At 41.8% G+C, this 25,434-nt stretch overlaps 1 protein-coding gene across 2 annotated transcripts in view; it reads left to right on the top strand.

Annotated features, from left to right (window-relative positions):
* Positions 1-25,025, top strand: part of ZC2HC1A (zinc finger C2HC-type containing 1A) — a 34,290-nt gene extending 9,265 nt beyond the window's left edge. Inside the window, exons 2-10 of one of the 2 annotated variants that reach the window (XM_074146427.1) lie at positions 1,385-1,458; positions 2,188-2,304; positions 2,510-2,645; positions 6,935-7,083; positions 8,281-8,383; positions 9,295-9,403; positions 15,907-16,029; positions 20,589-20,696; positions 21,374-25,025. In XM_074146427.1, coding sequence (XP_074002528.1) covers positions 1,385-1,458; positions 2,188-2,304; positions 2,510-2,645; positions 6,935-7,083; positions 8,281-8,383; positions 9,295-9,403; positions 15,907-16,029; positions 20,589-20,696; positions 21,374-21,551 — 1,097 coding nt within the window. In that variant the 3' untranslated portion in view covers positions 21,552-25,025. The remainder of the gene's footprint in view (positions 1-1,384; positions 1,459-2,187; positions 2,305-2,509; positions 2,646-6,934; positions 7,084-8,280; positions 8,384-9,294; positions 9,404-15,906; positions 16,030-20,588; positions 20,697-21,373) is intronic. The other variant, XM_074146428.1, reaches the window with a different exon arrangement.
* Positions 25,026-25,434: the final 409 nt, after the last annotated feature.

Genomic DNA, 25,434 nt, shown 5'->3' with positions numbered 1-25,434 from the left:
CCTGATCAAGAGTCCCTCCCCAGCTTTCCTGGAGCCCCTTGAGGGACTGGAAGGGGCTCGAAGGTCTCCCCGGAGCCTTCTCTTCTCCAGGCTGAACACCCCCATCTCTCTCAGCCTGTCCTCACAGCAGAGGGGCTCCAGCCCTCCCAGCATCTCCGTGGCCTCCTCTGGCCCCGCTCCAACAGGTCCATGTCCTTCCTGTGCTGAGGGCCCCAGAGCTGGAGGCAGTGCTCCAGGTGGGGTGAATATCATGCATGAATGCCTTAATAAATAAATAAATATTAAAAGAAACCCAACCACAACAATGATAAAAACTCCCTTTTTATCCAACTTTCACAATTTTTTTCCTATGTTTTATTTTTAAATGACCAGATTTCATGTTGATGGCGTTGCTCCTAGAGAGAAATGTTAAGGCTTTGTGGTTTTGTTTTGGTGGTTTTTTGCTTTGTTTTGTTTTTTATTAACTACAAAGGTTAGGAATGATTAAGAAATGGAAGAGAGAACTGTGCGGATCTGAAGGACAGCATGCTTTCCATTTTCAACAAAACTTAAGGAGCTTTCAGGTTTTGAAATAACTTCCTGTTGTGTTTTGGGTCAGTGATGTGTGTGACAGGGAGGAGGTGCTGGCAGCAGTAGCTCTCAGCAGAAGTGGCCAAGTCCCTGCCAGCAGCAGAGGGGGCAGGAATGCTGTAGGGAAATCAGCTCGGGCCCTGTAGCTGCAGTGAGCACTCATTGGCATTCCTTATTCATTGGTATGTCGTATGCAAATACTGCTCCGGCAGGTGAACTTCTATCAACTCTACTTCTTTGAATGGGGAATTTAAACACGGGCTGGAATTCCAGACTATCAACTGTACTTCTTTGAATGGGGAATTTAAACACGGGCTCGAATTCCAGAGTTCAGTGAATAGGAGAAAAAGCTGGAAACTGTAGCTTTTCTTCTTTTACTAAGGCAGATATTTGAAAGAATTCTTCTCTCAGTCAAATCCTTAATCTTATACTTTACATCTGATTTCAAGATCACTAATTCTGATTTATTTCGAGTAATTTCTTAAAGACAGTGTCACTTTGTATTTCCATGAAATGCCTCTCTCACTTATTTCTGCAAAGCTGTTAAAGGTGTATAGTTTTGCACTGTAAATTATCAGAATTGATGGGGACATGTTGCTGGCCCTGACCGCTTCCCAAAGGGATAAGGACTTGAGTATCATCTCTTCCTTTCTGATCCACATAGTCTGCACTATTCCCAGAACATACACTTGTACAGCAACAACTGTTGTTATTGCTAAGTATGGGGTTAGCAATCTAGGAAGAAACTTTTATCACAAATTTAAAAAAAATCTCTTACAGAAGTTTGTGGTTGTTTTTTGTTTTTTTTTTTAAGGTGAGGTTGCAGTGCAAACTGGAGACCTGTTGCCATGTAAGATTTGTGGGAGGACGTTCTTTCCAGCAGCACTGGTAAGTTGTATGACCACGTGTTGGCTTTTAACTCTGACAAGTTGGGATGAGAGTTAAGCAATGGTCACTATAGCTAAATAAAGTAGATGTAGATACTTGATTTTGGTGGGTTTTTTAATGTTTGGGTTTTTTCCAAATAATTATTGATTCCAGTTGTCTTAGATTTCAAGCTCCTTAGAAGGAGGTTAATTTTATTTCAGCATCCCATAACTTTCTGAAAATATATACTTATAAAAGTATCTTCTCTCAGGTCAGAGAATCCTTTCTTGCCTCTGCAGATGGAAGCCCTAGCGTTAAGCATTCTCAGCTAGTAAATGAATGGCTTTGATGGCCATCTTCAACGTACTGTGCTCTCCAGTCTTAATAGACATTGGTCTGTCCTTAAATATGAATATGGATTTCAAACACCTCTGATCTGTCTTGCCACTCGGTGCAAATGCTGCCTGCCTTCCACCAATTTATTTGCAAGGAGCAAATACAGATGCCTCCTGTTTTTATTCTTCATCGCCTAAGTTCTGGTGACCATGTGTATGCGTTTATGAATTCCTGTAGTTCTGTTTTAAAAGCTATGGCTGGCATAACTGTTTGAGTGAAAGCAGTCCCATCTTATTCATCGAGAGCTGGGCCTTGATTGCTGATTGGCATATTGAGAAAGAGGGAAATAACATGTTAATAACCTATGTTTTCAGAACTAAGTTCTATGTTCTCCTTTTGTTTTTCTACTTGTAGAAAAAGCATGGACCCATTTGCCAAAAAACTTCTGCCAAGAAAAGGAAGACATTTGATTCCAGCCGACAGAGAGCAGAAGGAACTGACATTCCCACAGTCAAACCTCTTAAGCCACGGGTATGCCAGCATTTACTGTGCAGAGGAACATTCTAGGCAAACTTGTATGCATTATAATAAGGCTTCTTTCTGCTGGCAATTTGTGATAATTAGATCAGCCAGGATCTGGAAGAAATCTATAATGTTCTTTACTAAAATAAAGCACGTACTTAGCTTGAAGTAAAAGCTTCAAACTTACAAAGCTCTTTCTCTTTTGGCTCCTTAGCCAGAACCACCCAAAAAACCATCCAACTGGAGGCGAAAGCACGAGGAGTTTATAGCAACTATACGAGCAGCCAAAGGACTTAATCTTAAAGACGGTGGAAAACTCCCTCCACCACGTCCACCATCATATGACCCTGGTATGTAAAACAAACGTTCTCTAGAAATTTATTTATTTTTTTTTTTTAGCCGAATTTGTAAAAATCTGAGTTGGGGAGAGATTTGTTGGAATACAATATTCACAAGTTGTCGAGGATGGCTATGTGATGATCCCTGTGCAGATGCTGGTTTGTGGCTGGGGCTGGCTGGCTAGACTCCTCTGTAGCTTTCCAAGCCCACGGCTTTGTTTTTAACACATGGAAAGGCAATCGTGGCCAGCTTGCACCTTGCTACTGTCTTAGAAACCACAGGATGGACAGACTGTTCCAACACCTGGTTTCTGTGCAGTTTGAGTCTGTGAGACGTGGGGTTTCTGTTCACAAGGGAGTGACAGTCCTCGGGTGCCCTTACAGCTGAAGCTGGGGAAAGCACTGAAGCAGCCTGATGTGAGGGAGCAGAAAATAGACTTTTCAGTTAACTTCTGTGATGTGATAATAGGTTGGAGAAGGTATTCCTTCCTCTTCTCCTAAAAGCTAAACCATTTGATCTAGCTCAATGGTTATTTTCAGAAAGATTGGGAAAAACAGAAAAAATCATCTGTTTGCTTCTGTCTGATCGTGGCCAAGTGGGGATGTGAGCATTCCCTACCTCGTTTCTGTAGGGGAAATGTGCTAGTCCAGTACTAGGATTGTGACTGTAAGAGGTGAGGTTGTGTTATTCAGCAGTCAGTACACACTCTCCTGAAATGCCATATGCATTTCAGAGTAAACCACAGCTAATGGATAAGAGACGTTAACACTCAATCATGGAAAGGATCATTAATAATGTAGTTGTATAGATTCTGAATTACGAGCAGAAGAGCCCAAACTTAATTGAGCTTGGAAAAACTACTCAAATGGTGCTCCCATGGTTCCAGAGGCCACAAATGGGTTTCAGGGTGACTATTCAGCTCGCTTGGAAGCGGACAGGAGGTGAAGGGGAGAGAAAGCCATTACGCCTCTGTTTCTCTCCTGTCAGTTCTTTACTTTTCCAAATTGAATCTTGCTGTCTGTAGTCTCCTGGCTCCTCTGCAGTGTGTGAGACCTAGGAGGAGGGAACCAGGAATAAAGAGAAGATGCACAGGCTTGGTAGACAAGGGCAGAGCAACAGACGTCATCTACCTGTACTTATGCAAAGCGTTTGACACTGTTCTGCACGACATCCTGGTCTCAAAATTGGAAAGTCATGGGTTCGATGGATGGACCACTCGGTGGATCAGGAACTGGCTGAATGGCCTCACTCAAAGGGTTGTGGTCAACGGTTCAATGTCCAATTGGCGGCCAGTGACGAGTGGAGTTCCTCAGGGGTCGGTACTGGGACCGGTGCTGTTCAACATCTTTGTCAGAGACATGGACAGTGGGATAGAGCGCATCCTCAGCAAGTTTGCCGACGACACCAAGCTCGGTGGCGCGGTCGACGCGCTGGAGGGAAGGGATGCCATCCAGAGGGACCTGGACAGGCTTGAGAGGTGGGCTCGTGCAAATCGCATGAAGTTCAACCAGGCCAAGAGCAGGGTCCTGCACCTGGGAGGTGGCAATCCCAGGCACAAATACAGGTTGGGCGGAGAATGGCTGGAGAGAAGCCCTGAGGAGAAGGACTTGGAGGTGTTGGTGGATGAGAAGCTCAACATGAGCCGGCAGCGCGCACTGGCAGCCCAGAAAGCCAACCCCATCCTGGGCTGCATCAAGAGAAGTGTGGCCAGCAGGTCGCGGGAGGTGATTCTACCCGCCTCTACTCTGCGCTTGTGAGACCCCACCTGGGATACTGTGTCCAGCTTTGGAGTCCTCGACACAGGAAGGACATGGACCTGTTGGAACGGGCCCAGCGGAGGGCCATGAAGATGATCAGAGGGACAGAGCACCTCCCCTATGAAGACAGGCTGAGAGAGCTGGGGTTGTTCAGCCTGGAGAAGAGAAGGCTCCGGGGAGACCTCAGAGCAGCCTTCCAATATCTGAAGGGAGCCTACAGGAGAGCCGGAGAGGGACTCTTTGTCAGGAGATGTAGTGACAAGACAAGGGGTAATGGTTTTAAATTGGAAGAGGGGAGATTCAGACTAGATATTAGGAGGAAATTCTTTACTGTGAGGGTGGTGAAGCACTGGAACAGGTTGCCTGGGGAAGCTGTGGATGCCCCATCCCTGGAAGTGTTTAAGGCCAGGCTGGATGGGGCTTTGAGCAACCCGCTCTAGTGGAGGTGTCCCTGCCCAAGGCAGGGGGGTTGGAACTTGATGATCTTTAAGGTCCCTTCCAACTCTAACCATTCTATGATTCTGTGAAATTGATCAGTGGGTTCTCTTCTCACAAACAGAACAAAAACAGAGCAGGGGCAACTTTTCCACCATCCATGTCAGAGAGACGTAGAATTCCGGATGGTGTCATGGAGTGTATCCATCCCCTCCTACTCAGCTCTCTCTTTGGCACTTTGAGTTCTAACTAGCTACTATTCTTCTTCCTTTAAAGAAAAAGAGTTCTCTGTTAATATTGCATGCTTTGGGTTTGTAAATAAGCAGTGTGCCTGGTTCTTCCACCTTCTGTTCTGCTTCTCCTTACGAGTGTGGAATAGCCTCATGGTATTAAGAAGGACCTTAAGTCACCCTGTTTGCGTTGAACTGGGTGGCACATGTGTACTGCCACCTGCTGTGGTTAGTTTGTGTTCTATAAAGCTTACATCGAGGCCTCGCAGTTCTTTGGGACAGTGTGGGCAAGTACTTCCAGAGAGCTAGGTGGCTGACGGGTGCCAAGCATTTTACAGAAGGAGAAGGGACAATCACTCAATTCTGAAAAGAGTGTATGTTAATCCTCTGCAATCTGGTCCTTTTACTTTAGTGGGCTCGGAAAGTGTTCTGTGGGAGTCGAGCTGTGCCCCAGCTAGAAATGTCGATTATCTAGGGGCTTCCAGAGCTGTTTTATTACTTAGCTTTTTATTTTTTTATTTTTTTTTAACTTTGTTTGGGCCTATCTTGGCTTGACCATACAGGTATTATAGTTCTTTTTCTTCTGAGTTTGTATGTGCTACAATATAGTTTATGTTTGAGTATTTTGACAGTGGTGGAGCTTATGTAAAATAAATAACAGCAATGGACTTTTATTTATCACATGAGATTCCCACGCTGTCACTTCTCGAAGGGATTCCTGTGCTGCTCTTGTGTCCTTTGTTCACACGTCTTGGGTTGCAGTTCATGCTTTGGTGGCCGCTGCATCATTTGACATACTCAAAGTTGTTTGTTAATTTAAAGGGATAACTGTTTAAGACAGATCTGCTGCATTTGGAGTAACATGTAATCCAGATCTCACTGTGGGTTGTATAATATCTAATGGGAGTCCTGGAGGCGGTGACTGTTCAATCTCTCCTCTTTTTCTTCAAAACATTTCTAAAATCACCCAGGAACACACGAATGTAACCTGCTTTGCCAGTGCCCAGCCCTTCTGAAGTCGGTGTTTACATGGCTTTGAATACTGCAATCCGGGGAATTCAGCATCCGTATCTCCAGACACTAAATGTCTGTCTGAAACTGCATCCAAACACTTTGCTTCCTAAGGGCAGTGGATTTTACGGAGTATATGTCCAGCATACAGATGAGGGATCTCTTAGTATTCTGAACACCTCCATAGCCTTTCTGGGTTTTCCCCAATGTTAGTAATAATATTTCCTGCAAGTAGTACTGTTTGTAATGTGCCTAAATTAATCTTGAAAAATAATACAGCCTGTTTCGCATGTCCCTAAAGATATCTCCTAATTTTGGCTGGATTTCCGCTGATATTTTTTTTTTTTTCTGTTAAATTTCCAATTCTTTATTATTTTTTTTTTTCAGTGATCAGTTGTGGTTAGTATTTCCCAGTCCTTTCAAAATTTCCAGAGGAAACAGATTTTGAGGTATTTTGCTATTTGTATGGGGAAAGGATTTAATGCATTTTCGTATCCTGAACAAACTGAACTGTGTTTGTAATTTCTGTTTAGCCTCTTTTCTGCATCCTCCCAGCTGATAGCCCTGCTGTGTCCATACACCTCTTTGGCCACCTTCTCTGCTGAACAGCACCTCTCAAAGTGTTTCTGGTTGCACTTAGGTTACTTCTAATCCTCAACCACTCTTCTCATTCTTAGCCATCAAACAGGAAACGTCTTTTGCCCTACATGTGGACAAGGTTCTTTTCCCCAGCAATCTGTATTTCATTTCCAGATTCAAGAGGCCTTAATTTTCTCTAAGGGTGGGGCTGGGGCTGGTCTTTAAAAGACTTTAAGACACTTTATTTTTTAAAACCCATTATTAATGTTAGATTTTTATGTTTTTAAGATTACATTCAGTGTCCCTATTGTCAGAGGAGGTTCAATGAAAACGCAGCGGACAGACATATCAATTTCTGTAAGGAGCAAGCAGCCCGTATTACCAACAAGGGGAAGTTGGCAGCTGATACCAAAGGGAAGCTTCCTACTCGAACACAGGTGAACTACAGTGTTTTTCTTAACTTGGAACTTGCATTCGACATCAAACCAAGCTTGTTAACTAGTGTGTTGCCCTTAAATGGATTTAACTATTTTATTCTGTAATTGTGTTATTTGTGCTAAACTGAAGTCAGACACTAAGCACGGGAGAGGGTTTTCCTCTCTTAAGAGAGTAGCTGAGATCCGTAGATCAGATGGCAGCAGCTGCAAAGCCAGAACCAGTCCTAAATGTCATTCAGAGAGTTGTGAAAATGACAAGTAAGGGTGGCAGCAGGAAACAGAGATGCGGTGTTTGTAAAGAAAGTTGGATTTAAGTTGTGTAAGTCTTCTGAAGCCAATTCAAGACTGTTCCTTAGGGGGACAAATAAAGGTGATGACCGCAGGAGAACTGACAGCAATATTTTGGCTAATTAGAGGAATTCAGGCATGTTAAAGTAAGAGCTGAAGCAGTTAACTTATGATGGAAACAAATGAACGATTAAAGTATATGTGTGGGTTTTTTTTCTTTTCGTTTGGTGGTAATGCTCTTTTTTTCTGGAAGCTGTGAAGAGTTAAACAGCCAAAAGCAGTTCCTTAGTGATTCTTGCACTGTGTTCCGGCTCGGTGCTGGGACTGGTCCAGAGCGCACAGGTGAAAGTAAGATTTGAAAGACAAAAATAATTCCGTCCTTGAGCCTGGAACAGGCTGCCCAGGGAGATGGTTGAGTCACCATTCCTGAACGTGTTTAAGAGTTGTTTAGATGTGGTGTTGGGGGATATAGTGTAGGGAAAAACTGTGTAGAGTAGGGTTGATGGTTGGACTCAATGATCCCAAGGGTCTTTTCCAACCTGAATGATTCTATGATTCTATTCTATGAATGTTCTTTTTAAAATTAACTGGTAATGAGGTGATAATGTTAATTTCGTGAGACAGCCATGGGAAAAGATGAGAAAAGCTGTAGAAAAGTGGAAAACACACCAAGACATACAGTTAAACGAAAAAACAAATCCACAGAGCAAAGTTAGAGAATCTTTCTTCCTGGTCTGTGTGTGTGAGAAAGCAGACTGGGGGAAACAGTCTGCCTGAGCCCGTACCAGAAACAGTTTCCCTTCTTGGTAATCACAGGCTGTTCTCCCACAGGCCTGAGTTAACTACCTACCGTGTTATAGAGATAGTTTGATTTAATTGCTTAAATTTCTAGGTTGTATTTTGTTACAGTACAAACCTGCTGCAGTTAAGAAGATGCCTTCTGTAGGATCAACACCACCATCATCATCATCACGCTTACCCCAGCCAAGTGGTGTTACCAAAACTGTTGTAGGTAGGAAATGAATGTTACGAATTTGCCATTTCCTTTCTAAATATTAGATCTCAAACTATGCAGTAAAAGCAGTATAATTTTAATAGCTGGAAGAAATTCTACATCATTGTCCAGTGGTCTAAGCTGACAAAGTACAAATACTCACAGGAGGAGCTCAGTGTTATACGAGTGGGTAAGACGGGGTTTGGTTTTCATAATACAACCTTTTTTGGTCAGTGTTTTCGTGACCTGATTTTTTTTCCGACTTACACCTTTGATGGCTGTATACTTCATCGTTGAAATTGATATAGTGGTTTGTAAGAACTTATTTAAAGTAAAGTTGGAAGGGGAATTGATTAGCATTTATCCAGCAAGACTCTTGAGCACATAGGAGTCTCTTCTATTTTATATATCTGGTCAAACTAGTTTTTTTTCTGAACTGAACCTGCAAAATCATTCTGTAGTAATGCATAATGGTAGCCAATACTGATTTCTCACCTGAGATTTTTCTGTTGCTTAATTCTGTAACTAATTTGTATGCTGAACATGATCATGAATTGGTGAAAATACATAGTCAAGCATGTATATTATAATTATGCAAACACTGGTCTTATTCTGAAGTCAGAATAGCAAACAGGTTCTATTTGTACATACTTTGACGTTCTAGACTTCTTTCCTTTTTCTTTCTGAAGAAAGTAATTGAGATCCAACATTTTTTATTAGAATACAACATTATGTCTTAATTGCATATTTTCTGTAAATTTCTGGAAATGTACTTGCTTTTTCCTGTTATCTTGACACTTGTTCACATCTTGATATTTCTAAAAGTCTTGTTTTGAATTTTACAATTAGAAAGTGTATAATGAATTGTATTATTCCAGCAGCAAAATCTTACATTTTCTCATAGTTTCATGTTTGCTTTCAACTGCAAGGTGCCTCTTCAGGTAAAGCCCTCTCTTCCTCTGGATCCAGTGGCAGCAAAATTCAGACGTTGTCACCAGCTCATAAGAACTCCCTGGGAATGGTGAACCCACAAGCAGGGTAAGTTTCCGTTTCCTGGTATCATTTATGCTTTATTTCATATTTGTGTTGTGCTAGTTCTAGAAGTGTCTGTGGTCTGTTTCACTGGCGTTTTTCTTTTCCTGTAAACCTAGGAAGTACGGTGTTTGGAATTTATCCTTTATTTATAAGGATATGTTTAACACAATGTTTAAGGAACATTGGAGTAGGCAAAGATGCATTTTCTAATGTTAATATAACAGCAAAGGGGTCAAGAGATAAAAATACATATAAGGTAGATAAAAAAGTTATAGACTATGCAGAAGTGGTTGGAGCTATAGTTTTTTTCCTTTGTAAGAGGGAAGAGACTTCATGCCTAATGTTTTCTCATTTTTAATTTCCTGCAATTTGTGGGAATAAAAGAAAGACACCTCTGTCACAGGTCCCAAGCCTGTTGTGAGAGGATCTTCCCTCTTACCACAAAAGGGTGGATACTTTCCCTCCTGCCTTTCCTGTCTTACAATACGCAAGAGACAAGAAATGAATGAGCACAAATAAGGCAATGGAGACCGGTGCTCTCCACTAGCAACACCAGTGGTAAATGTAGATTGCTGGAGTTCAGTGGAAGTGCTGGTGGGATAATGCTGCTACTGATGTTTTGCTGGGAGCTGTCAGCACACACTGTCTCAGGGAAGAAATGTATGGAAGGGACTGAAGAAAAGTAGTGCAATTGTACAGAAGTTTGAGGAGCATCAAGGAGCACTGAGTGAAAACATAAAACGTACAACAAAGTGACTGCAGTTATAACACTGGTGATAGATATTCCCATAAAAATGAGTATCAGATTGGGGAAGGCTGTATAAGGTGGAGAAAAACAACAGCTTGAGCTTGTGAGGAAGAAGGAGGACATTCTGAAAGATCTCTGGAGAACTTTATTTATGACACAAAACTAGTGTTTTTTAGTTTATCGCTCTTAAGTCTTACACGCAAGTGTGAATTGCAGCTCTGTCACACCTCCCTCCTAATGCCACGTAGCACAAGGATGCAGTTTGTCCCTCCCTGCCCTACCCGCTCCTCTGGAAACTCTCAGGCAGACCCAAGGCAGAGTCTGTGAGGTAGTCAGAAAATGTATTCCCTGCACCACACCACCCACCCTGATCCGTCCCGCGTCCCAGTAGGCTGTCCCGCGTCCCAGTAGGCTGTCCCGCGTCCCAGTAGGCTGTCCCGCGTCCCAGTAGGCTGTCCCGCGTCCCAGTAGGCTGTCCCGCGTCCCAGTAGGCTGTCCCGCGTCCCAGTAGGCTGTCCCGCGTCCCAGTAGTCCCTGGTCTGCAGGTCAGCTTCACTACTGCTTGTAGGCATCTGCTGCGAGTGTCAGGAAACCCCAGGCTCTGTTAGTCACTGACTGGTTTTTATATTGCATTTCTCCACTTTCAGAAGTTGAATTAACACCCGCTGATGAGCGGCAAACAAGTAGGTCTGCAAGCCACAGTACAGAAAGTCAGCTGAGATGATTGGAAGGCGTGTTTCTGACCACGGTGGTGAATCGTAGACTCATGGAATGGTTTGAGTTGGAAGGGACCTTAAAGATCATCGGGTTCCAACCCCCCAGCGGTTGGGCAAGGCTTTTTCCTGTTAACGAGTCTCTAATTGCAGTCTGTACTGGTTTGTGAGGGAGCACAGGTTTTGGCCTTTACTTCTTAACAGGGAGGTTCTATTTAATTTTACCACTGGGTTGCTCACTGAACTCACTGCTTCATATTCTGTAGTCTTCTGTTTCGCCTTCTGAAGCTTGGAGGAGGAATTGTGGCAGACCCAAGCAGCAGCTGGTGTTCTGAGAGGTGTTTGCACAGGTTCCCTCTGCTCACACGCGCTGTAGCTGCCAGTAGGTGACTCCTGGTTGGCATGGCTCTCGGATAATGGTCTCTGAGAGGCAGTGGATGTTAGCTGGGTGTATACCCTCACTTCATTGTCTGCACAATTTTTAGGAGTATGGATGTGCTGAGTGTGTTTCCTGCAGTCCTTCTCACTTCTCTGTCCCACAACGCTTCTGCTCCCTTCTGGTGTTTGCCAGCCAGTCCTTGTGATTTCTTGCTGGCTGTGCTAACCAGTCTTCTCACAGGGGGCTGTGAAACGTGCCTCTTTCCGAAGCGTTACACGTGAGACCTGGCCATTCTTCCTTTGTCTTTTGGCTACTTTGTGTTCGCTTCTGAGGAGTTTGCCAGGAGTTCTGTCGAGGCACAGAGGTGTAGGAGCAGTCACAACATGGAACAGTTCTGTGCCGCACATTGGTCACTAGGGACAATTTTGGCCTTCATAATCTTGGCCTTAGTGTTGGGGTGTGAGGGGGAAATCCGTAGGGTTCTGTTGAAATACCTACATAGTTCTATTGGAGCAGGGACTGAGACACTAACAGTTGACACATCCGAAGTCACAGAGTGAAAATAGCTAATACTGTAGTGACAAAGATTTTAAATATGAAAACGTCTTATGATTCAGGCTGTAGCTAATTGCAGCTAGAATTATTTTATAAAATAAAAGGGCTTTTAAAATTTTATAAAAATAACCTTCATTAGGCTGAAACAAGATGTATTTCTTTTGCTCCGTTTAGGATTTGACCAGCCAAATGCCAAGGCGGAGCATGAGACGTGGGGTTCTGTTGTACCCGAGTCAGGCAGAGCTCCTGCTGTCAGGTGTCACCTCCTCTTTCCGAGTGATTAGTGCATGACTTACTGAGCACAGCATGGCACAGGGATTGTGTTAAGGGCACTCTTTCAAATGCAATGTTAAGAGATCACATCATATATTTATTTTTTTCCTTGTCAAATATTTAAGGGCCTACACGCTTCTTTCAACCAGGTTAAATTCCAGGTTTTGCTGTAAGAAGCTCCTCTGGTTTGCCGTAAGGCAAACTGTAGTTTTGGGGGTTTTTTTTATATATATTAAAGTGAAACCTTCTATTTTTGCCTAGGTGTTTGTAATTCCAGATTTGGCAAAGAGGTAGTGAGGCTTAATGGTAGAATTGCAATTAAGTTGTGCAATGTCAAGGATGGGTTATATGGATACTGGGTGGGACACTGCTGCTCCCTGTGGAGTCGTGGTGCCTGTTCTCTGGGGTGAATGCCATGGGGCGAGAAGTGACTGTGTGCTGGGGAATGTGATCACAGCGCAGAGGGGTGCAGTGTCCCCCGTGCTCTTTAGGTGGCACCCTTGGCCTGGGACTGGTGAGGGAGCCCCTGGCGCTGACGCGGGCCTCCGTGTTAAAGGAGAAGGCTGAAATGAGCCGGGTCTCCGGGGTGTTCGGTTCTGTAAAGGAAAGGTTCTTGAGCTTCATTTCATATCAAGTTCAATATTGCACTATACATTTTTATTTTGTGTAAGAAGAAATGCAACCAAATGTTATGAACTCCGTTATTTTAAGTCACTTTTGCTATACTATTTCCTTTTTTTTTCATTTTAATTCTGCTCCCCAAGTAAAGGACTGCTGAGAGAGCAGCCCACAGCATCAACAGGAGCTGGGTTGGGGTTGGTGGGGCTCGCGCTGCAGCCGCAGAGTGGGCCGTGTCGGCAGAGCTCTGCTGTGAGGGATGTCTCTGCGGGGACAGAGGGCCAGCCCAGCAGCAGTAAGCACTGCGGGTACCGTCTGAGCCCTGCAGGAGCAAGGCAGAGTGCCGGAGCAGCACAGGACTCTGCATCGTGGTCGGTAGGAAAACCTTCCTTCGCTTGCCTGAAAATGGGATTTCATCTTTTTGATTTTGAAGAACTGGGAAAAGGAAAATTAATTCTAACGAAATTGTAGTTAGGCTTAGATTTTGATAGTGAATCACATTAAGACCTAAGTGTGATACATACTCTGTAAGAGTACAGAGTTCAGTGCTATCTTATATTTCTTGAGGGGCAGGGCAGTTCTGGTAAGCTGTCAGCAGTAACCAGCTCTTCAGGAGACAGCATTGGGTAGGTGGTTGTTCTTCCTGCCCTCCGGCCAAGCAAACAGGGTAACTCCACCCCAGCAGGCCAACTGGTTTGCTCGGCAGAACCCGGCACCGCTGCCTGTGCCCAGCCAGAGCTCTTGCCCCTACAGACCGATTGCCCACGCCTGTTCCATGGCTGAACAGGAGTTACTTAATTTTTTTTTACTGAGACTTGATGTTTTTCGGTATGGCAAATGAACCCTTAAAGATTACTTTGTCATTTCTATTTTATTTTGGGGTTAAAACATACTGTTTAGTGTTAGGCTGATCAAAGTTATGGCTCCTGGGACCCATGTCTGTTAGTGACATATCCAGGACTGTCTTACAGCCGAAATGCAATACGAATGGTGCACCTAACCAGTATCAGTAAACCTTAAATTCCACTTACATATTTGCCATACAGCATGTGGAGCCTTTAAAAACGTTTTATTTTTTAAATAGCTTGTTCCTTTCACTAAGACTATAAATTACACAGCTTTGTGCAATGAAATCAAGGTCTTGGTGGTCTTTGCATTTCAGAAGATTCTTAGAATTGTGCTCTTTTTTTTTTGTTAGTACATGAAAAGGCTCTCAGCTTTGGGTTTTTTAGTTTTGTGAAATGTGGAAGAACCCTGTAGTTCTTTATATGGGCAGTGTCGTGACTGCTTCTAGGTTATTGTCTTCTGTTTTCTACAAAGGTCTGGAGTTCACAGATGATGTTGATAAATTGTTAAAGGTTCAGTCAGCAGAGAGCTGAGAAAATCGTGATAGGCTGCAGTATGTGTCTTGTGGTGTCAAAGACCTCAGTCTCGCTTCTCGGTCCTTGGGAAAGACAGAAAAAATATGTATGTGGTCAAACAGGAGTTGATTAAGCATTTCCCGAGTTAATTAGTTTGAATTAGAACATCTGTTTGGGAGGAGGAGTGGGAAGAGGAACTCAAGGGGAACTTATCTCACAGCCTGCATTATCTGGGGCTGAATTGTCAAGACTGAAATCTTAGTGTTCCTGCTGACTTCATGATGAGTGACTATCATTTAGCATTGCTGAATGTCTGTTCCTTACGGGGAGATTTCCTCTGATGCTTTACAGATGTAATGTGGATTTTGAGCTTTACATCAGAGCTTTACACCAGAAGTTATGTTGCAAACTTTATAGGTTTTGTGCCTTTTAACACAATGTTATTTTAAAAGGAGTAGGTAAAGGAGTAGTATGATATGTGTATGTGTAAAAGGAATAGTATGATATGTGTGTTGGAGATATACCAGAGCCTTTTATATATATATATTTAAAAGCTATATTGAAAATACTATGCTTCCTTGACAGCAATTAGCTGTGTAGTAATTTTCCAGGCACTGTGGTTTATTAAGGTTATATGACAAGAACCAGAAAACTGCACAGTAATTTTAAGAAATAATTTCTCTCAGCGTGAGGGTGTGTTTTGTTGGGTTTGCTTGGTTGGTTTTTCCTGATGACATCCCTTTAGGGGTGGGAAACAGAGAGCTAAGCTTCAGCTACACACCCATTTCCATCAGTCTGGCTTGGTTTCTTTCTTCTTGAATTTCAGAAAGATCAATAAAAATACTCCAAGTGTCATAATTTTCCAGTGAAGGCTTAAGTTACTAGCCTTTTTTTGAAAATAAGAAGAAACTTGTGTTACATCATTGAGGTGGGGTTGGGGATATATTGGGCTTTTTGCAGGTTTCACTCTATAGATTAGGATGATAAAAATGCGGAACTTTACTTGAAGACCTAATTTTCCTAATAAAAGTTGTGATTTTTCAAAAGCTACAATTCTCCTTATGATGATCTGTGGGAGGGAGGGATGGTGGTGTGTTTTATTTTTTAAGGGTTTCATTTAATTAATATTTTTAAAATTTGATTTTGGGTTTATTCTTTTTGGTTTTAATATCCATAATAGTAAAAAAGTATTAAAGCGTTGCCTGTGTGTATAGTACTGTCTGTATGGGAGCTCAGGGGGGTTTGATATTATAACAAAATTGTTTTTCTTTCAGGCTTTCCTCTGTTCTTTTCTCCTCTCCATAAAAGAAAAGAACGGAAGGCATGTTATTCTCTCTGTGCACAATGTTCAGCATATACTGGAAAAAATAAAAAGTGAAAGAGGAAAACTTTTTTCCTTCTTGCAAATTCTGAAGCTAAGGAGGCTTGTACTTACATCTCTGTTATTTTCTAACATCTTAATGAAGTGACTTGTAATTATGAGCCCCCTTTTCTAGATGTGATGAGTTTGACATTATGAAAGCTGTTCTTAAAAGAAAAAAGGGGCAAATGCCTTACATTGTGCAGCTGGTGAGGATAACTGGCATTAGGGGATTTCTTGTTTTGTCTAAAAAAGAATAAAACAATGCATTGGAAGCCTAATCCAAATATAAGTTTATGAAATCCTTTCCTCTTAAAGTAAGAACCACCCTTTTGTTTGCTGGATTATTATTATTATTTGTACATTTTTTTTAAGTCAATGGGAATTCTTTGGGAATCTAAGTATTTAATTATTAGTATGTTAATTTTATAATTTTTTTTGCAATAACTTAAATAGCAATCTAGCAATCTCCTTATGAGTACCCCTTTGTATATTTTAGTAGTAAGATGGACAAGTTAGGCCCACCACTGCGAACTGGAAGAGATGTGCAAAGGTTTTATGACACTGATACAAAAACAGACAGTACCATCAAAAGACCAAATGAGTTGTTGCCTATGAAGAAGTAAGTATTACAAACCAGCGTGGCTTATCTCTCTCGCAGAAATGTTCCTCCAAAGCATTGGAATAGTAAAAGTGTGACCTTGACAGACACCTACCTGCTGCCCAGTATGTCTTCACTATAAATGCTATGGGAGAAGAGTGTTTAATATAATTAGTATAAGTACCTGGCACGAAACAGATAACCAGCTGCATGGTGGGACAGGAAAGGTGAAGACTTTTCTCAGGTTTGATTTCTTCTGTCAGTGACTGATTATGGAGTAAGAGCTATTGAACTTTTATCTTTGTAAAACTGAGATAAATCTGAATTTGCATTATATAAAGCTGAAGTAAGCATTTAAGCCTGATACTGTGCAAATATCTGCCTTACAGGCAAATGTTCTATGACAAAGTAATTTTATTCTCTTAAAGTCAAATATTTATCTATCTCCTGCTTCTGGAATGTAGCTGTGGTGGTCCAGGGATGTAAGCAAGGCTGGCTTGGTAAAGAGAGGTGAAGCCTTGAAGTCCAACTTACCTGATATAAAGACTTGTGAATATTCAGCAAGTTTAAGTTCTAAGTTTGGAAGAAAGGGTATTCCAATCTCTTAGAAATGAACAGATCCTATATTGTAGTTAACCCTTTGATGTCATTTGGAAGATGCCAAATTCAAATGGACTGATTCATAAACAATATCTTAAAGCATATTGCAAAAGAGAAAATAGTAATGAATTATATGGCACATGCATGGAATGTAAGGTTTTAAATAGTAGAAATGTGTCTAAACCTCTTACTGCTATTGTAGTGGTGTAACTGGAGTTGAAGTATCTTTGAGACAGGGCCAGAACATTTGAACTTGGGTTTCTATTTGAAGAAGCAGAAGAGGGGGAACTCTTTTTTAGACAGAGTTTTTTGTTGTTGTTCCCCTGCATGTTCAGTTAGAGCTATAAATCCTGGGAACCATCAAAATTAGGTCAGCTTTTCATTTTATAATACATTACTAAAATGTTGAGAATTTGGCATAGCGAGTTACTAGACGTGCTTACAATAGCCCCTCTCCATAGAGCAGGGATTTGGTCTTTCTTCTCCAGAACCCCTTTAGGAGAGTGGGTGCTCTGCTCTTGATAATTCGTGAATTAACTCTGCCTTCCCTGTGGGAGGTTATTCGGTGTGTTACGTGCCAGCAGCACTGGCCAAACACAAACAGCTCCTAGCCATGGTTCAATGCAGCACAGCAGCGTGGATGGGCACAGTTTATGGCAGAGGTGGCTGGACTTTGGCATGCCTACCATTAGTCATAGGGAACTTTTTATGATTTTGCACAGAACTATGAGCTGCTGTGGGTGAGAGTGATAGCTGTCAAGGACATCTGAAAACGCCCTGTCTAGGAACCAAGTTTGATATTTCAGTATTGTATAGCCAAATCCAACCACGTTGTGAATGCGTAAATAGAAAAAGGCAAGCTGCTTTTACAAATTTCTTTCCGTTTTTCATTTTGCAAGTAGTGGTAATTCAACTAGATGTACAACGTGAGCTGCTTTAGGAGGGGAGGTCCCCTTCAATCTTACTTTGTTTGAAATCGAGAATGGATACTAAATGTCTTTAAAGGTATGTCCAGATTTTAAGAGTTCAAGGTGGTGTTGGTGCACAACCTCATCTGCTGCCTTCATTAATACCTCATACGATACAACTTAGAACAGGGATTTATATGCCTTTGCAAGGATAAAACAAATAAAATCCAACCAAACAGGAAAACCAACAGAAGTGGACAAGTAGGTAGGAATGGCAGAGGTCGGACAGAGCAGGAGAGACCAAGATGTGGTGACAAAAGTTGAGATAATGAAGGTGGTCTGACTTTGTTGGAAGACATCTGTCTCCAGAGATCAGACCGCAATGTAAGGATGCGATTTCAAGATTTGTCATCAAATACACATGAAACCTGATGCTAATTACGTGTCCAGATCTGGGATGGATGAAGGTATAGATAGTGGGTGCCTGCTGCTCCTGTTGATTTACTCATCCAAATGGCAGAAATCATTGCACGTAATTATTTAAAGTTTCTAGTCTGAAAATAGATAATTTTTTTTCTGTATTTTTAGAAAATTAATGGGGGGGAGGGGGGGAAGAAGCTACAGAAATTATGCAGAAAGCTGTGTTTAAACTCTTCAGAATTAAGATGTCCTGTTAAACCTTTAATGAATTATGTTTTATCTGTTCATGGGAATCTGCCTCCCTCAATACACAGGGCAGACAGTGCACTTTCAATGGGGCTTTTCAGTGGTTTGATTTATTTTTTCCCTGGTTCAGTCGGTGGCCTGTATGCTGTCCCAGGCACCATACCAGTCATGGGTTTAAGGCACTGATTTCTGGAAAATTTCTCTAGTATACACCTTGTATTAAAGCACCGGGTGAATTTTCAAAGTACCTAGTGGGATGAGGATATATTACACATATTTTAGAGAACCGAACAGGTGAAATACAGGAAAAAATAGTGGATATTTTTTCGTGTTAATTGCTTCCAAATATCTGTGATTCCTAGCATTGTGTTCAAAAATGATTGATTCAAACTACACCCTAAAGAGACTTTAGTTTTAGAAATTAATGCTGTTAGTTTTGAAAAAGTAATATGTTGGTCCCAAGTTGAAAATTCGGAAAAAACTAAATCAATAATGCTTTTGAAAAATTTATTTTAAATTACTTGGAGTTGTCTAATCAGGAATTGAGACATAATTCTGTTCTTTGCATCGTTGTCTGATCCCCCCATGCTCCAGGACGATCCACACCATTTCTGGGGCTACAGATGAGTTTTTCTGTATGTGCTTTTCTAGCTTCCATAACAACTAAAGGAGCAGTCCGGTATGTTTTTTCCACTCTTGAGCTCTGACTTTTACTCAATTGTTAGGAAAGGTCTCTCTTCAGTGTAGAGCGAGCTGGGGGAGATAACACAAGAGGAGTGTTTGGCATCTGTGCTGGTGTGAGTACTTGGAACAGTGTCATTTAGATTACGCTTAGAACTTTTATTCAAGTATTCTGTAACTTTTAAAAGACTGACATAACATTTAATAGGTTTTAATTTTGATGTAATTTATGTAGTGCTTCTCAGTCTGCAGGCTATTTTTTTTTTTTAAAAAAGGAAACCATCTTTAGAATCTCCTTGCTAAGAAAGAGGGCAGGCAGGAAAACTAACAGAGAAGGCTGGTGTCCTGCCCAGTGAGCCAGAATCTTTGGTGGTTACTCTCTACCTGTTGCATGTAGAAGCCACTCTTGTTAAACTTGAATACTTTAGTTAGATATAATTTCACTTAATTTTAATCTTAAATTTAGGTCCTGACTTCCACTTTTGTGCTCATTTGATCGCTTTTCCACTGATGTATTATAGGTGGTGGGGAGAGCTGAAAGGCCATCTTTAGCCTATGCTCGGAACACGAAGGAAGAAGGGCTTTATGCAACAAATCTAAAACTCGGGAGTTACTACATTGTTCCTCAGTTGCGTCAGTGTTGCCGTTGAAGTCAATGAAGTTGAATGCGTTTCCTCATATATACTTTGAAAACCAAACCAAGACTAAGTTGTTTATAATTCTGAAAGGAGCTGTTAAGTTCATCTGAAGGGAAGAAAAAAAAAAAAATATCACTCTTGGGTTTTTGTTGCTGATTGGGCTCTTGGTGACTAATTGTTTTAATGGAGTCTTGCTCTAATTTTTTTTTACTGCCCATGAGCCACTCCCAACTTAAATTCCATTTATGCATCGGTGTTCAAGAGTGAGAATAGAAAAACTTGGTGTGTTATGCACAAGATGTGACAGTCACTGAAGTATTGCCAAAGAAGAAGAAATCCCAGGGAATGGTAATTCTTTTGAGCGATGATGAAAAACTCTATCCTCGGTGACGGATGATAAAAGGATGCCCCTTTCTACCTCTTTCTCTTAGTGCTACTCACAATGCTGTGACAGGCTAGAAACAAAATTAGGCTTTAATGCCTAGCTGGATAGACTTTCTTTCCTCTCCTCCTTTTATTTATATTTATAAATATAATACTTATGCTTTGAAGAAAGAGGATCTATAGCATTATCTTAGAAGTATGCATCCTAAACAAAGTCTGTGGCTATGAGGAAAAAAGTCTTGTGGCTCACTTCATATTGGCTATAAAGTATTGAGAATGTTATTCTTTCTATGTGGTTTTAAACTCTGAATACCTGCAGTCAGCAGTTCAGTTTCTCTGTTTCTTCAGTTTCTCTGAAATCCCTGCCAGTCCTAAAAGGTGACGTGTAGGCTGTCCAGGTAGACATTAGAACATACTAAAGACCAGTGATACAGGATCTGCCCGTGTTTCGGTGTGAGAGCAGGTGAAACTCATGGACAGGAAGGGACCTGCTGGTCCATTTCGCTTGTCACTCTAAGATTCAAGTTGTATCCAGTCCAAAGCAGGCGAGTTCATGCCAAAGCTCTTCTGGCTGCTCTTGGTAGGAAATAAGTTATACTTTTCATAAATTAATTGATGTGTAGATTGTTGAACTCATTGTATGCATATCATTTGTAAATACCTATTCTTGTCTGTAATTCTTCAAATGTTTATTCTGTTTTAGAGGTGCAACAAAAACACGGACGTCAACCCCTCCCAGTGTGTCAAGGACCATGAGCACGGGTGCTCTAATAAACAAAAGGAAAACCAGCAACTCAGATAGTTACTCAAGGTAGCTCTAACCTAGTGGATTTTGTTAGCAATACAGCCTTCAGTAAAGGGGAGTACTCATTGCAAAAGAAGTTGGGGAAAATACGGTCCTCTGCAGTTAATGGATAACTCATGGTCAACGTTATTTGGCATGTTTAAGATATACAATATATTTTGCATATTTCTCGTCGAACAGAACACCTTTGTCATCAGCTGTTTCAGATGTGCACAGAAGAGTGTTAAAGTGTCAAAAACCTCTTAGAAGCTGTTGGGGGAAAAAAGTGGATGATCTTTCAAATGGGACAAATGGGAAGTGAGGGGTTCAGCTGAATGACACGCGCATGCTGAGCACACAAAGAAATGGAGAAAAAATATATTGCTGTTCTAGCCTTTCTTGTTTTGACAAGCTAAATTTTAAGTTTTCGAACACTAGGTAATCAAGGTAGTGAATCAAATATTTGATTCTGCTCCTAAAATTTTGGGTTTTTTTGTTTTCTTGCAGGGAGGGAAAGGTGGATGTCTGGAGATGGGTAGGGGAGCCTAGGTAGAGTTATAAAGTATAACACTAAATAAACAGGAAGTGTAAGCATGAAAATGACAGTAGCAATAGTAGTAATTCACTGCAAGGATTATAATAATTTTGCATCAAGTTATACTGAACTGAGTTACAGAGAATGTTCTTTATCTGGGGATTTTCAGATCTGACGGTAAAATTGGTTATGACCACCCGTCCTCGGTCAATGGAGGCAATGCCAAAGGCAGCGAGGGGAACTCTCCTATCCAGTTATCAAAGTTCTGCCATGAGTGTGGAACCAGGTATCCCGTGGAATGGGCCAAGTTCTGCTGCGAGTGTGGAATTCGAAGGATGGTTGTGTGAACACACTCTTAAAAGCGGAAAGAAAATGCGCAATGAGAAGCATCTGCTTTGTACTGCTGCATGGAAAGCTAGAGCGCTCCTTCAGTTACACCTCATGCTGCAAACCTGTCGAGACATCACATTGTCATCTTCTGAGTGCAATCTTCTGGTTACACAGTTATTTATAAACAAATATATATACTGTATATAAAAATAGCAGGTACCTAAAACTGTGCCATTCAATGAAATACTGTTTAATCTCTGATGGAAATATTTAAAGTTATGGTAAAAATGTGTTAAGTAACTTTGGTAGCAGAAGTGGTTCAATGTTATTTTTCTTGTAAATCCTACTAGATAAATGATTATTTAAATCACTTAGCAGGATAATATTTACCCACAGGGAAATAGCCATGAAGAACTTGGCCTTCAAAAGTTTCTCTGTGGAGGCATTTCCTTCATATGTGACAGTAAGTCGGATACTGTGTTCTAAGGGGAAACAGCACAAGGAACTTAGAAAAGTGCAAAAAGTCTGAATCCCTTAAACTCTCCAGCAGTAATATCCAAACTGGACTTTCCAGTTACGTCCTAGGATTTTTTTAAAGAACCAGTTTGAAAAACTACATGAGAATTCTGTTCACATGTAAGAAGAAAAGCAAGTTTTTTTTTTTTGTGGCTTTCCATGTTCCGTTTTCCAATAAGAACATGTTAATCTTTTTATGTATTTATAAGAAAAAACATGCTATCCTGTTTTATTAAGTTCCCTTTGTTCAGAAATACTTGTCATCTTCCTCCTCTGCTCCACGGATCTAAAAGTGTTGTGCTTTTTGTCTTTAAAGGTTTCCAAAGGTCCCGCTCCTTTTTTCTCTTCCCTCATTTCCTGAAGGAGAGCCAAAGTCTATGCTTGTCCTGCCGAAACGTTGAGCTCTTATTTTGAAAACAGCCTTCTTGATGTATCCAATACAAAAAAAAAAAAAAAAAAAAAAAAAAAAAGTTGCATAAAAATGTATGTTCTTAGAGCATTAGAACTTGTTGTAAGTAGTGACTGGTTTTTATTCTGGTTGCTGTGCAAATAGCAGAGTTAGAGATGAGCGCGTACGGAGCTGCTCCACAGCTTTATAGGTTATTACCCTACACGGGGTTTGCAACCTTTTGTAATCTTGGGCTCTGAACAGCAGCCTTTTGGAATTAGTAACGGACTTCACGTTCTCTCGGTGTGAAGAAGGGTCAGGCCCTGGAAGGTGTTGTTGGTTTTTATATAAATTATGCAGTATATTAAAGCCATTCACAGGCCCAATCACTTAACTTGTAGGTGAATGTAGTGATGTGTTTGGTGAAGTTTCGCTTTGAAGTACTGGCACCCTCGTAGTTATGTGTGACAGAACAATCGGAAAGAACTGAATTGTGCCTTTCCCACAATAAACAGACTCTTTCTGTCAGGAATGGTTACTTTCAGCTCACAAACACCACTGGTGTCAATTTGTATAACTTCTCTGTAGCGTATGGCACGTACCCTGTAGTGCTCCGTGGCAGGGTTGTGATCACTGTTCGCATTCCCAGCGCTTGGGATTACTGTCAACGGGGCCAGTTCTGAAGAAAGCGTGACTGAAGAAAAGCATCTCCAGAGCAGGTACCAGTCTTGGGGGGTAAGAGACTGAAGAGACTTGATGCAGTCATGTCACAGACCACAAACTATTGATGGTTTGGAATTAGTTCACTGGTGTGCAATCATCTTACGCTTTTTAGTCACAATTGTTTTTAGAAATTATCCTTCATTCAGTGTAGTCTTGTCTTACTATAATTTGCCTGAGCTGGCCACTGAGCTCGGTGGGACGGGTGACTGGTAATTATAGTTAGAGCTGACAAATCTTAGCCAAATCATGTTTAGGTGGTTTAGGTTCTAGGAGCCATATTTTGGCATATTCATATCAGTAGTTGAAGAATCAGAATCCCGCATCCCTTGCACAGAGGAGCCTGGTTTAGGATTATGGGAAGTGGAGCGCCCTTCAGCACAGATCCGAGCCCAGAGTGGGTCTGAGCAGTTCCTGATCTGCTGAGTCATCAGTTCCTTCCTCTGACTCATGAATTGCCAGTTCTTGTTTCTGCTGGGAAAACGCATTTTACCGTTTACTGAAACTGCTTTTTACAAAGGGAAAGTTTAGTAAGAAAATAAATCTGGTTCAGGATTGCTGTAAAACACGTATTGGCCATTTCTGCTTTGAATTGTAGGTGGCAGGTTCCCTGGTTTCCAATCCCCATCCAGTTACCGTGATACCTGCTTTTTGAGCAGCATTTAGTTAATTACCGGAGTGACACATCATTTACCTTGTTTACATGTCTGGGATCTATACGAGGACTGGACAGGACATTAACCTGAGTGGAAAGAAGAATTTTTAAAAGATTTTCTGAACTTTTTATTTGGCCTTACCAGAAGGTCTATTGAAACACAAATGGCTGTTGATAGTAATATTGGATAATGTGCGTTTGAACCTACAATAAATACAAGCAGACGATGAAAACACACTAGGCTGTGCAGTTCAGTGCTGTGCAGAGGGACTGTCAGAGGTCGGGAACGTTTCCTCTCCATCAGCTGGTTTTGTTAGTGAAGGGCAGAGGTTCCGCAACTCTTCTGATGCTCCAGCCCACAGGCTGTGTGTGACACACGGGCCATCAGCCCTGATCCCTGGGATTGCATGTCAGTGGAACGTCTGTTAGAAATAGCTGCTTGTTTTCATAGTGCCCCTGCAGAACTGAAGGTGGGAGACAAATCCGTCACATTTAGAGAAAAAATAAAACTGTTAAGGGAGGTGATTTTTTTTTTTTTCTTTTTAAATCTTTAGGTATATTACACCCAGTTTTAATTTATTAATGACCTAGGTCCAAACCCTCTTGCCCTAGCCCTCCCCCTCGCCTTTATGCCTTGGATTTCGTGGGAGGGAAAAACATGGATATATATATCCTGAAAGGGGAGTGTTCCAAAATGGCTCAAGAATGAGGATATTGGTAGCTGTGAAGATAAACCCCCTAGATGAACCGTGCACCACTCATGCACTTCCCTGGTGAGTCTGAACTGAGCGAGTGTCGTTCTCACTTGGTATCCTGACAGGTATTTAACTTAAAAGCCTAAATTCCTTACAGTTCATGTGTAAAGTTAGGAGGATGTGATTACTCTATTCCCCATCTGTCTTCCCAGTTCTCTGTGTGTGTGTGTATATGTAGGGTGTGCGCATGAGCACACTCGTGTGTTTTGTGACAACTCATCAGTTATACAAATGTGAAAAGGTGTTTGGCTAACGCAGGGTTGGACAAAGCGGCAGTAAATGCGGCTGGTGCATCTGAGGCCCCAGACAGCAGAGATGTACTTACTGCCCCGTTAAAGTGACATTTATTGATGTGCTTGCTTTAGTCATTTCTGTGCCAGTGTCTGACACTAAAACAGACTCTGTTTCACCTTGTGCCACTGTGTCTTCCTAATGTGCTTACTAAGGTTCTTCCATTCAATTTAAAAAAGAAAAAAAAAAAAAAAAGTCAAAGGTAAAATTCCATCTAAAGATGAAAGCTGGGTTTGATGTCTGGCCTGGGGGAGTTCTGCGTTCCCCTTACGCCTGTGTGAATCTCTGCCATACAAGGGGTATCTCTGTGCCAGCCAGGAGTGCGGGATTGTCGGAACTATACTGACAGAAGTGCAGGGGCGGTATGAAAAATACCGTTTTCAGCCGTAAAAGCAGCCTGGCGTAAGGCTTAATGTCTATAGGATGCGTCTCTGCTGGCGCACGGTGCGGGCACCCCAGGGTGGTTCCGGGGCTGGAGTCCCGGAGCCCAGCGCTGCCGCGTGGGGTTACACGGATAACCCTGCCTGCGCCGTAAGCCCCGCTGCCGGGAGGTGGGCAGGGGCCGCTTCACCACC

Source organism: Numenius arquata, chromosome 4 (genome assembly GCF_964106895.1).
Source record: "Numenius arquata chromosome 4, bNumArq3.hap1.1, whole genome shotgun sequence".
Lineage (NCBI taxonomy): Eukaryota > Metazoa > Chordata > Aves > Charadriiformes > Scolopacidae > Numenius > Numenius arquata.
This window is presented reverse-complemented; position numbering and strand designations above follow the sequence as displayed.